The 13542-nt window shown below is 37.9% G+C and overlaps 1 protein-coding gene across 7 annotated transcripts in view; it reads left to right on the top strand.

The window, feature by feature from the left end:
- DYM (dymeclin) overlaps window positions 1-13542 on the top strand; it is a 382159-nt gene that overhangs the window by 86218 nt on the left and 282399 nt on the right. For all 7 annotated transcript variants that reach the window (XM_021092922.1, XM_021092897.1, XM_021092955.1 and 4 more), the window contains exons 7-8: window positions 7024-7149; window positions 8700-8842. In XM_021092922.1, the coding sequence (XP_020948581.1) occupies window positions 7024-7149; window positions 8700-8842 (269 nt within the window). The remainder of the gene's footprint in view (window positions 1-7023; window positions 7150-8699; window positions 8843-13542) is intronic.

Below are 13542 nucleotides of genomic sequence, written 5' to 3'. Positions count from 1 at the left end.
CTTTCTCTCTCTATGTATATACCTCTGTATCCTGATGGTTCTGTTTTTGGAGAGCTCCAGGAATGCGACAAGTATGGCTAGTTCATTGCTATAGTCAGAATATTCGTGTCCTCCCAAATTCTTTTTTTTTTTTTTTAACAGCCACACCCACAACATATGGAAGTTCCTGGGCCAGGGATTGAATCTGAGCTTGCAACTGGAACCTACACCACAGCTTCAGCAATGCCAGATCTTTTAACCCACTGCTCTCTGCTAGAGATGAAGCCATGCCTCTGCAGTGACCTGAGACACTGCAGTTGGATTCTTAACTTACTTTGCCGCAGTGGGAACACCACCCCCCGCCCCCAAATTCATATTTTAAAACCTAACTTGTAGGTGTTCCCACTTTGGTGCAGTGCGTTAAGTGTCTGACTACAGCAGCTCGAGTTACTGCACAGGTACAGGTTTGAACCCTGGCTTGGCACAGTAGGTTACAGGATCTGGCATTGCTGAGGCTGTGGTGTGGGTTGCAGCTGTAGGCTCGGATTCAGTCCCTGGCCCTGGGAGCTTCCATATGCCCGCGTGGGTGCAGCCATAAAAAATAAATAAATAAAACCTGACCTCTAAGGTTATGGTGTTAGAAGGTATGGGGCTGGGCCTTTGAGGGAATGATTAGGTTATAAGGCTCTGCCCTCATGAGGGGATTAGTGCCCTAATAAAACATACCCAAGTAGACTTGCTTGCTGCCTTCCATCATATGATAACACAGTAAAAACACTTAATCTCTGTGAACCAGAAAGCCAGCTTCGTCAGACCCTGGCTATGTAGGTATCCTGCTCTGAACCCTCAGCCTCCAGAACTGTGAGAAATAAATTTCTGTCTTTTATACGTCACCCAGTCTATATTTGTTATTACAGTCCAGAAGAACTGAGACCCTCAGATTGTTTTTCCTTGTTGCAAATCCCCTTTGTTTACAGTGAAGTGAGAGAGAGGCATAATTAAGAAAACCTATAATCAGAATGAGATTAGAGATTATCCTCAGACCATCTCTAACATTTTTTTTTTTTTACAAATTTCCCGATAAAGACAACTGGTTTGAAGCAAATGTTTCTCCCACTCATATTCTTTATGCCCTTCTCATTTTAAAAATTTAAATTAAAAATAATGAAAATAGTCACCTATAACCTTATCTTCCAGGTTTGCTGTTTTTATTTTATGCAACTTAGTATCTGCATGTATATTCATTCATATGGTACATACTAGTCTGCTATCTTTGCTCAACATAACATCATGAGACAAATATTTCAATAAAATGTGTTTCAAAAGCAGAAGGGGGAACTTGTTTTATGATGCCAGCATAACCCTGATACTGAAACCTAACAATGACATTCCATAAAAAGAAAATTACAGAGCGATATCTCTCATGAATATAGGAGAAAAACCTTTTTTGTTAGGGCTGCACCTGCGGCATGTGGAGGTTCTCAGGCTAGGGGTCGAATTGGAGCTGTAGCCACTGGCCTACACCACAGCCATAGCAACTCCAGATCCAAGCTGTGTCTGTGACCTGCACCACAGCTCACAGCAACACTGGATCCTTAACCCACTGAGCAAGGCCAGGGATCGAACCTGCATCCTCATGTATGCTAGTCAGATTCATTTCTGCTGAGCCACGACGGGAACTCTGAAAAAGCTTTTTGAAAAAGCACATTGCATCCGTCAGTATATGAACAGGATAATACCTTGTAACCAAGTAGGGCTTGTTTCAGGAATATAATATATAATATTGTTAACATTTAAAAATCAATATAATATGCCACATTGACAAAATAAATTAGAAAAGCTGTACGATTGTTTCAGTAAATGTACAAAAAGCATTTGACAAAATTCACTATCTATTCATGAAAAAAAAAAAAAACTCAGCCAACTAGGAATGGAAGGAAACGTCTTCAACTAGGTTAAGGGCATCCATGAAAAATCTGCCATCACACTTAATAATGAGAGACTAAAGCTTTCCCTCATTTATGATTAAGAACAAGTCAAGGATGTTTGCTCTCAGCATTTCTGTTTCCTATTGTGTGAGACTCTAGCCAGTTTAATAAAATAAAGAATAAAAGGCATAGAGATTAGAAAAGAAGTAAAACTATCCTTATTTTCTGGCAACATTATTATTTATGTAGACGACCCTAAGGAGTATACAAAAACTTTTTATTGAAAAATACCTTTAGCAAGGTTGCAGGTTATAAGATGATTATACAAAAATCTTATACTAGAAGCAAACAATTAGGAACTAAAACCTTAAAAATTCCATTTTAAAACAATATAAAAAACATACTTAGCAAATTCACCACGTGTACAATTTATATATTGATAACTAAAAAAATTGCTCAGTGAAGTGAAAGAAGACCTAAATATAGACATATATCATGTTCAAGAATTGGAAGCCTTGGAGTTGCTGTCGTGGCTCAGCGGAAATGAATCTGACTAGCATCCATGATAACTCAGGTTCGATCCTTGGCCTTGCTCAATGGGTTAATGATCAGGTGTTGCTTTGAGCTGTGGTGTAGGTTGCAGCTGCAGATCGGATCTTGCGTTGCTGTGTCTGTGGTGTAGACCAGTGGCTGTAGCTCCAATTCGACCCCTAGCCTGGGAAGTTCCATAAGCTGCGGGGACAGCCCAAAAAAGCAAAAAAAAAAAAAAAAAAAGAAAAAAGAAAAAAGAAAAATTGGAAGCCTTAATAATGTTAAGATGTTAGTATTACTCAGATCGATCTACAGATTCAATCATTGCATTTGTTCTGGGTTTTTTTCCCCTCCATAGTAATTGACAAGTTGATTCTAACATATATATGGAAATGCAAAAAAGAACCTAGAATGTTTGAAGAAATAGTTGAAATAGAAGAACATATGGAATATTTACACTCTATCACTTCACAGTGTATTATAAAGCTATAGTTTTTTTAAACTCAATTTTATTACATTTATAATTGTACAACAATCATCACAACCCAATTAAAGCTGCAGTTTTGAAGATAATATGGTATTGACCTAAGTATAGACAAATCAGTGAAACAGTACATGGAGCCAAGAAATAAACCTATGCTTCTCTGGTCAGTTGTTTTTTTGAGAGAAACAACGAAAGAGTTCAGTTGGGATGGAAAAGCTTTTTAAACTAATGGTGCTAGAAAAGGTAATTTTATGGGGGAAAAGCAAAAAAAGGTTGACTCCTACCTTTGCATATAACACAAAAATTAGAAAAATATGCACAACCTTGGTTTAGGCAAAGATAACTTAGAAAGCATACAGAAAGCAGTAGCCAAAAAAGGAAAAACTTGATAAGTTAAACTTCTTCAAAAATAAAAATCTTGCCTCCTCAAGAGGGACTGTTTAGGAAAAAAATAGTCAAGCCACAGATGGGAGAAAATGTCTGCAAAACATAAAGCTGACAAAAGACTTTATTCTTAGGTATATAAAGATCTCTTAAATTTAAAAATAATTAGGCAAATAACCCAGTTGAAAATGGACAAAAGATTTAATTTGATACTTCACAAAAAAAAGGTATATGAATGGTCAATAAACACACTAAAAGGGTGTTTTTTTTTTTTAAGATTTTGTTTTTTCAAGTCCATAGGTTTGGTTTTTTTTCTATAGATATGTTCATTTGTGCCATATATTAGCTGCCGCATATAAGTGATACCATATGGTATTTGTCTTCTCTTTCTGACTTACTTCACTTAGTATGGGAACCTCTAGTTCCATCCATGTTGCTGCAGATGGCATTATTTTGTTCTTTTTAATGACCGAGTGGTATTCCATTGTGTATATACACCACATCTTAATCCAATCATCTCTCAGTGGACCTTTAGGTTGTTTCCATGTTCTGGCTATTGTTTTAATGTGATTAATCATCAGGAAATGCAAATTAAAGCTCTAGTGAGATATTACACAGCACTAGAATAGCTAAAATTAAGACTGATAGTATTGAATGTGGTGAAAATGTAGAACAATGAACTTTCAGAAATTGCTCTGGGTGAAGAAGCCAATCTGAAAAGGCTACATACAGTATTATTTTGTAAAAGGTAAAACTACAGAGACAGTAGAAAGATCAATGGTTGCCAGGGTTTTAGTGTTAGAGGTGCATAGGCAAAGCATAGGGGATTTTTAGGGCAATGAAACTGTCCTGTATGGTACTGTGATCGTGGATACATACTATTATACATTCGTGAGAATTTATAGTGATTATTAGAGTTCCTTTTTTGGCTCAGCGGTAGCAAATTTGACTAGTATCCATGAGGACGTGGTTCAATCCCTGACCTTGCTCAGTGGGTTAAGGATCTGGTATTGCCATGAGCTGTGGTGTAGGTTGCAGATGTGGCTCGGATCCGGCATTGCTGCCGTTGTAGCATAGGCCAGCAGCTGCAGCTCCAAATGGACCCCAAGCCTGGGAACTTCCACGTGACACGGTGTGGCCCTAAAGAGACAGACATACACAAAAATTATAGTGACTATAGAAACTGCATGGCAGTAGGGATCTTTAATGTAAATCATAGATTTTAGGTTATAACGATGTGTTAATTTTGATTCATCATTTTTGGCATATTTGGAACTCTGGGACAGGATGTTGATGTCAAAGGAGATTGTGCTTGTGTAGGGGCAAGGAATATAGGAGAATTCGCTGTACTTTTTGTTCATTTTTGCTGAGAACCTAAAACTCCTTTGAAAAATAAAATCTATGTTAAAAATTGCTATGGCATATAAAACGGTACAACCAGTTTGAGAAAATGTTTGACAATTTCTTATGAAGTCAGATATCCACCTGTCCTCTTGTCTAGCAGTTTTACCTTTAGGTAATTGCCTAAGAGAAGTGAAAATATATGTATGTTTGCATTTTTGGGGATTGGATTTTTTAGCTTGATATCATTTTGAGTAAATATTTGTATATGCTATAAGCCTTCCCTAGCCCTCAACATCAAAGTTTCTATGCTTCACTGCTATAGCTTTGCAGAATTCTGCGGTGAGAGAATATGGTTCAAGGGTAATAACTCTTTTCCTTTTCTCCCATTTGTGGTGTTACTTGGTCCAATTAATTTTGAAGAACAGCCTTCTTTTCTAAATCTACACTTTTTCCTTAAGATTGTTAGACCTAGTATTTATTAGTAGTCATAGGTTTTAGTTTAACCAAATTAAAGCAATTTCCTTCTGGATCTGGGACCTAGAGTGAGATGTTAAAGTATAAACTGCCAAAGTTGTTTTTATTATTATTATCTGGGATCTAGAGTAAGAAGTTGAATTGTAAACCACTGCAGTTGTTTATCATCAGCAGCAGCAGCAACAACGCAGTGGTTGAATACATTGACAAATTTGTTGGAGGTGGTCACCTATCTTGATAGGCTGTATCCTGTGGCAAGATAGTTTGTTCTTCAGAATTTGGCTTTAATTCCTGACCCAACTAAAAAGCCTAGCCAATTGATTATAGAGTATGGATTCCTGACAGGCATAAACTCTATGAATAAATAATTATTGTGATTCAAAATCCTTTGAGCTTTTGAGCACCCACATCATCATTCGTGAAGAATTAATGAATCAACATGACATATCAGGGTTGCCTTTCACTTCAAGAAACGCAAATACATGTAGGAATTGCCTTTTATGTGGTTAATATTTACACCAGTAGTTATGGAAATTTCAGGAAAGGGAATTGTTGTACAATACCAGTCACATTTCTCAGTAGAAATGACATTTGTTCATTACATAATAAAATCATTTCCCCAGGCCTCTTGTGTTTTGTTTTGTATACTTGGCTTTTAAAAGGTATTCCTATCAGCAATAACTTCTTAAAATATCTGATAGAACTTAAAAATCTGGTAAGCTTGCCCATTTCTAGAATCAAGTCATCTTTAATTTCTTTACTGAGCTTCATTTAAGTAGGTGTTAATAAATGTTTTTCTTTGGGCTTACCATGAATATTTCAGTTCTACAAAATATATTTTGATGTTCTTTTGGAGCTGTCATTTTTTGTTGTATTGTTGAGATTTCCACTTTTCTGGTCTAACATGTTACTGTTCCCCATGATAAATGTGTTTAAACTTTTGAAATAGTTGGAGATTTCTTGATGTGTTTGTTCCCATTTGCACATGGGAAATATTATTTCCTTTTTATTTGATCTTAGATTTGTTTCTAAAAAGGATTGATGATCTAAAAAGTCCTTCATGCAAGAAATTTGCTTAATAAAACAGGAGTAATTTTTTACTATTCATATTTTGCTGAACAGGCAGAGTTGACCTGGAGAAAGTGGACACTTAGAAGATCTAGATATACCACTGTTCTCACTGTTAAGTGATTATTGACTCAGAATGGCATCATTTTCTTCCTTACACTGTGACTTCCTATTAGTTTTACGATCTGAATATTTGTTTCAGTATTCTAACTAAGCAGGGCTTTAGGGTGGCTCTTCAAAGCAGAACACTGCTGGTAACTATTTCCATTATACACTAATTGACTTGTCATTCAGTAGTACATGGGAACTGAAAAACAGGAAAGTAATGGATATCTGACTCAAGTATAAGAACTAATGACATGGAAAGGGTTTCATAGTTTTGCCTGACTTAATTTTTTTTTTTTTTTTGTCTTTTTGCCTTTTTGCCTTTTCTTGGGCCGCTCCCGCAGCATATGGAGGTTCCCAGGCTAGGGGTCTAATCGGAGCTGTAGCCGCTGGCCTACGCCAGAGCCACAGCAACGCAGGATTCGAGCCGCGTCTGCAAACTACATACACCACAGCTCACGGCAACGCCGGATCGTTAACCCACTGAGCAAGGGCAGGGATTGAACCCGCAACCTCATGGTTCCTAGTCGGATTCGTTAACCACTGCGCCACGACAGGAATTCCTGCCTGACTTAATTTTTAAGTTAAACGTGTTCATATTTTTTAATAACCTAGAAACATGTTGGATATTTTGATTTGAGTTTTTAAATGTATAGTTTATTAGAAAAGAGAACACATTTATCTGCCAAAGTAATCATTATTCCTCTTTGTTTCCTATTTTCCCAGAGATATTACATATGAAATATCCGTAGAAGCTGTGTCAACAATGGTGGTTTTCCTTTCCTGCCAACTGTTCCATAAAGAAGTTTTGCGACAGAGTATCAGTCACAAGTATTTGATGCGAGGTCGCTGGTATGTTTCTATTTTAAATTTGTCTAGTTTTTTATTGTATAAATCTATATTTCTTGTCTTGTCTTCTTACTTTAGTGTTGTCCCATAGCTCCAAGCAGACATTTCCTCTGGTTGTTCCCTCAGAACTTCAGACCCAGCACATGAGGATCTGCTTTCCAGCCTAAGCATCCATCCTCCCTGCCCTTTGCATCCTCCAGCCTCTCTGCCTTCTCTAATGATTCCTTTATACAGTCGAAACTCTGAAGACACGAAGACACATTTTTTTTTTTTTTTTTTTTTTTTTGATTTTCAGGGCTGCACTCGTGGCATCTGGAAGTTCCCTGGCTAGGGGATGAGTTGGAGCTACAGCTGTTGGCCTATACCACAGCCACAGCAGTGCCGGATCCGAGCCGTGTCTGTGACCTACACCACAGCTCCCGGCAACGTCAGATCCTTAACCCACTGAGTGAGGCCAGGAATCAAACCAGCGTCCTCATGGATACTAGCAGGGTTTGTTACCTCTGAGCCACAATGGGTACTACTGACTGTTACTACTTTCATTTAGTCAAAAAATATTTCTTGTGTGCAAACATAGGGGGCATAGATATGTTAGGATGTGGAACTGTGCTCCTGAGCAGAAGTTTATGGTCTCCTAGTGGATGGGGATGGAAGTAGATAAATATTAAATACAACCCCCCCCCCCACATATACACGCACACATGCGCAGAGACGTTTTCTATTGACATACTCTTCACAGAACTTTCACTGGAAGTTTTGTCTTTTTCACATTCCTTCTTGCTATTTCGGTTATACCTGTGACGCATTCACAGAATCCTTTAGGGCTCTTTTGGAACATATTTGAAAATTACTGATAATAGGGATGAAAAAGCCTTAAGCTTTGGCTCAAGACTGTTTAAAAGTCTTCTTTAGACTGTAGGAATTAATTTATCTCCAGTTAATGGACACATACCCCTTTTAACCTATTTTCTCTTCCTTCTCCTCTCATTCTGTTACTTTAAAGCAGAGCATTAATGTTTAAAAAATACCTATATACATGTAGATATATTTTTGGATGCATGCATGAATTGAATAATTTCATACTTTCAATTTATTTAAAAAAGTAAGATATTTAATTATTATACTGGTTATATGTTGAATATTTTGGATGCATTGGGTTAAGTCAAATATACTTTTCGAGTGAATGTCCATATTTATTAATTCTTGCTTTCCCCTACTGATTCTGTGTTGCTACCTCCCTTCAAGTGCCCAGTGCTGTATTATACCCTGAATTTATAATATCTCACCTCTTGTACAGATTACAAGTAAGGTAACTGAAGCTTTGGCGGTGAGGTGATTTGATGAATGACATATGGCATAGTGAGAGAGGAAAGCCAGAATTAAGCCTCAAGTCTGACTTCAAAACCTGTGTTCCTCAGAGTGAGGTGCCAGTGCGAGATTTCTTTTCATTGTGTGAATCTCTTTATATCAATGGATTATTATGGGTTATATTTATCATAATACAAAGTCAGATGAGTCCCATAAATATGAGTTTCTTTTTTCTTTTCCTGTAGTCTTCCATACACCAGCAAACTTGTGAAAACCTTATTGTATAACTTTATCAGACAAGAAAAGCCTCCGCCTCCAGGAGCACATGTTCTCCCCCAGCAGTCGGACAGCGGGGGACTGCTGTATGGACTGGCCTCAGGAGTAGCAAGTAAGTCCTATCAAATTTTGTCAGCTCCCTGATGTATGTAGGTTTTGTCCATTTTGTCATAAGAAGTTCTCTTCATGTGGCTGCCACGGCTGTCTGTTACACTGGACCTGTGCATCTGGCTACATGTGAAATACCAGAAGTGATTTAAAATATTTTTTTCCATTTGGTGCAGTGATTTATATAAGGAAATATATGCAAATAATGAATAGATTCTTTACTATAAGACACCATTTTTTTCAAGAAGACTGTTTATAACTCTGCATACTGCATGAGTTATTACTGTACAGTATAAATACAATTATACTCTTAGAAAGTTTTTATTGCTTGCATTTTATGAGGAAATCATTCTATTTTAGGGACTTCATTGGTTAGGATTTTACATGACTAATTAAGTGTAGTTTTCTCATTATACTCAATGCTTCATTTGTTCAGTGACAAATTAGCACATTTTGAAGAGTCTTGTAATTCTGAAGTGGCACAGACCTGAGTTTTATCAAATTGGAGGCACATTTTATTAACTGAAGAAAGTCCTTTCCCGCTGTTAGAGTAAAGCCTCATTTCTGCTTCACAATGTTTAGATCTAAAGAAACTAAAAGTACAAGGGTACCTCTGGCTTTCCCCTTTGTTAGTGTAGAGGACCTGGGTCCTGTGACATTTTACCACCTGAACTTTTTCTTTGTTCTGAGGGAGAAACAAGAACAAGACCAGCACTTTGACAGTTTCGAGGTCTGCCTGGGTGCTCGTACTAAAGTAGCAGTGTACGTTCTACTTAATTACGTAGTGCAGAGGTCAGCTCTCTGAAGGATTTCACATGGACCTGAGGTCCACAGCTGCATTAGGCTGTGATGTGCTCTCCTACTCAGACAGAAACATCAGTTTGATAAGAAAATGGGGTTCTGCGTGGTAACTTATGAGATGGTCAGTCTTAGGAACCGCTTTGGATTCAAGGACCACGGTTCGAGGTTTGCTTTCCTTTGATTTCTCTTAATTTTATGAATTGAATTGCATTTGCAGTTGCTCATGGCTTTGTCTTTGGCATGAGTGTTGTACCTAGAACACCAGGCCTGAGAGGTACACGCTCTGAGGGACCTTTCCCACTGCCCTCATCGTTTCAGAGGAGGAGGCTGTACAAGGCTTGTTCATTGCCTGGCCTCTGAAGGCAGCACAGGGCAGGCTTTGTGTGTCCACATGAAGGTTTGAATAACCCATTAGTGTTTTCTTTTTTCAGTCATTAAACTGAACTAAGTATTCAGAAGCTGAGTGTTTTCCAACTCTCCAGTATGGATGGAGATTTTTTTGGAGGAGATAGTATAAATCCTTTGACCTTTCTTCAAAACAATGCAGTTTTTAAAAAACATAGATTTGGGGAGTTCCCTTTGTGGCTCAACAGTTAACGAACCCGACTAGGATCAATGAGGATGCAGGTTCGATCCCTGACCTCACTCAGTGGGTTAAGGAACTGGCGTTGCCATGACCTCTGGTGTAGGTCTCAGATGTGGCTGGGATCTCACATTGCTGTGGCTGTGGCGTAGGCCAGTAGCTGCAGCTCCCATTCAACCCCTAGCCTGGGAACTGCCATATGCCATGGGTTCAGCTCTAAAAAGCAGCAAAACAAAACAAATAAACAAAACACATAGATTTGTGTGTAGTTCTTGATTTTTCTTGCAATTGTGTGTCATCATAGAGAAGTCCAGTGTGGTATGTGTTGTCATCGGTACTGGGTGCCAAAAAACTTGTTAATTTTAGGTCTATTCTGGGTATCAGAAGGAAGTTCCTTAATTTTCCTAGCTCCCAGTTTCTGTGTCTGTCACATGTCTGTCAAGGTTGGGATAGATGATCTCTGAGACTATTTCCACATAACTTTTAATAGTTCTGTGGTCTTTTCCTCTACCATTAAGAAATTTAATATTCCGCTAAGGGCATTAAAATAGACTTAGGATTTTTAGTGTGCCTATAATCATAAGACATTTTACATAGCTTCTTTAATCTTCATAAAACTATTCATGTAAAAGTATAAGTGATGGGGGAGTTCCTGCAGGATGAGGATCTGGAATTGTCTCTGAGGGAGCGTGGGTTTGATTTCTGGCTGGGCACAGTGAGTTAAGGATCTGGTGTTGCCACAGTTGCAGGATAGGTCACAACTGCAGCTTGGATTTGATCCCTGGCTTGGGAACTTCTATATGCCGTGGGTGCAGCGCCAGGAAAAAAAAAGTATAAATGATGCAATAACTTATCCTTTTACAGTATGTGACTCAAAGGATTATAAAAAACAGCAAAAGGATATTTTCCTTCTAAAAAGCACAGCTGTGTATTGTGGGCTAAATGTACATACACATGAATGGTCATAGTCATGTAATTAAAAAAAAATAATAATTAACTTATTTTTGCTTTTTAGGGCTGTGCCCATGGCATATGGATGTTCCCAGGCTAGGGGGTGGAATCAGAGCTACAGCTGTCAGCCTACACCACAGCTTACAGCACAGCTTACAGTGACGCCAGATCCCCAACCCACTGAGCAAGGCCAGGAATTGAACCTGCATCCTTGTGGATACTAGTCGGATTCGTTTCTGCTGTGCCACAACCGGAACTCCCATAGTCATGTAATTTTTAATTAAGCCGCATTGTTGAAAATCAACCAAGTCAACAAAGGGAGTTTGACTTTAGTCTTGTGATCTTTTTGCTTGATGATCTTTTAGTTGGTAATTAAGGAATTTGCTCTCTGTTTGTTTTTAGTGCCGCACCCTCAGCATATGGAAGTTCCCACACCAGGGGTCGAATCAGAGCTACAGCTGCCACCTACATCACAGCCACAGCCACACCCAATTCTAGCCAAGTCTACAACCTACACCACAGCTCATGGCAACGCCGAATCCTTAACCCACTGATCAAGGCCAGGGATCGAACCTGTGTCCTCATGCATTTGCTTCTGCTGAGCCACCACAGGAACTCAGAATTCTTTTACTTTAATATTGGCTTGAGAAAAACATGATTTGGAAGTTCCTCATCAAACAAACTATTATATCCCAAAGCTAAATGTAAATTATAAACTCTTTTGGATTATATTAATTTTCATTGGGATTAAATTTTTCCTGGATATAGAAAGCATTTCCTTTTATAGTACTAAGTATGCATATAGTATATTTTTCTTAAATTATTTCCTTTGAATCAGAGTGCCTTATTGCAAAGAACTGAGGAGTTTTAGACAGTGAAGTTCTGTTGGTACTGGAAGGGAAGGGGAGAATCCTTGTGCTAAAAACGGGGCTCCATATGAGTAGTGAGCTCCTCACAGGAGTTAGGCAGGGCCTTCTCCAATTTATTCTTAATTTTTTCAGATTTATATCTGGCTGTTAAACTATTTGTTTTCCAGATTTTAGCAAAAACTCTCTTGTTGCATGCCTGACATTCTTCCTTTTTCATACTTTCTCTTGGGTTATTTCTTAAACCTAGAGTCTTACTTCCTTCTCTTCCTGACTTTGATTTTTCCTCCATCCTTACGATAGCTCTCATGTCACCTTTTCCACAAGACTTTCTTTTCTCCTGCCTAGCTAGATGTGATCTTTTCCTGTGGCACTTAATGCTCTGCTGTCTTTTATGATCATTAAATATTGTTCTCTCTCCATTGGCTCTACATACAAAAAAATGAGATTTTATATTTACATATATATATATAATACTTAAGAGTTTATAGAGCAGCTTTTGTGTGTCTTACTTTATTCTCATAGCAACCTTGTGAAATAGATGGTTTTACTTTTTTAATATAGTTGATGAAGAAGTGTTCCTAGTTATTAAATTCTCACATAGAAAAGAATTGATACTGGTTTGCACTTGAGCTCAGTTCCTTTGACCCCTGGCCTTTGCTGTCTGGTGTTTCATTGTCACCACTTGAGTCCTGAGTGTGTAAGCTGATTCTTGACTTGTGTAAGGGTGTTAACTGCAGCAGAGCACCTTATATCTGTGGACCACCCATAAATCCTTATTGTATGTAATTAAACACCAAAAACTAATACTTGTCTACACTCAGGATAAATGTGAACTCAGTTATAACATATCTATCTTTTACTGAGTGCCTTATGTTTGCCAGTCACTTTAATAATTTATATACATTATTTCATCTACTCTTTATTTAGTATTTTTCTGTTTCAACATTGTGGAAAATTTCAGATGTATAAACATAGAATGGTAGAATGAATCTACTGTATACACATAACTCATCTTCCAGAATTATCACCATTTTGCTATTTTTCTACTTTATTTTCTTTTAAAAAACCTTTTTATTTGGAAATATGTTCACAAATATATGAAAATTATAAAAATAAAAAAATTCATCAAATTATATACCTTTAACTAGACTGATTTATTGTTAACATTTTGTCAAACTATTGTTTTGTGTTTGTGTCACCTCCCCCCCCCATTCTACACACACACACACACACACACACACACACTCTTAAAAAAATTTTTTTTGGCCATGCCCATGGCATGCAGAAGTCACCAGGCCAGCAATCAAACCTGTACCATAGTAGTGACAGTGCCAGATCCACAACCTCCAGGCCATGAGGTAACTCCACAAATTACTTTTTAAATATTTGTGGACATGGGAGTTGCTGTTGTGGTGCAGTGGAAATGATCCGACTAGGAACTTGAGGTTGCGGGTTTGATCCCTGACCTCGCTCAGTGGGTTAAGGATCCGGCATTGCTAT

Source organism: Sus scrofa, chromosome 1 (assembly GCF_000003025.6).
Source record: "Sus scrofa isolate TJ Tabasco breed Duroc chromosome 1, Sscrofa11.1, whole genome shotgun sequence".
NCBI classification, from domain to species: domain Eukaryota; kingdom Metazoa; phylum Chordata; class Mammalia; order Artiodactyla; family Suidae; genus Sus; species Sus scrofa.
This window is presented reverse-complemented; position numbering and strand designations above follow the sequence as displayed.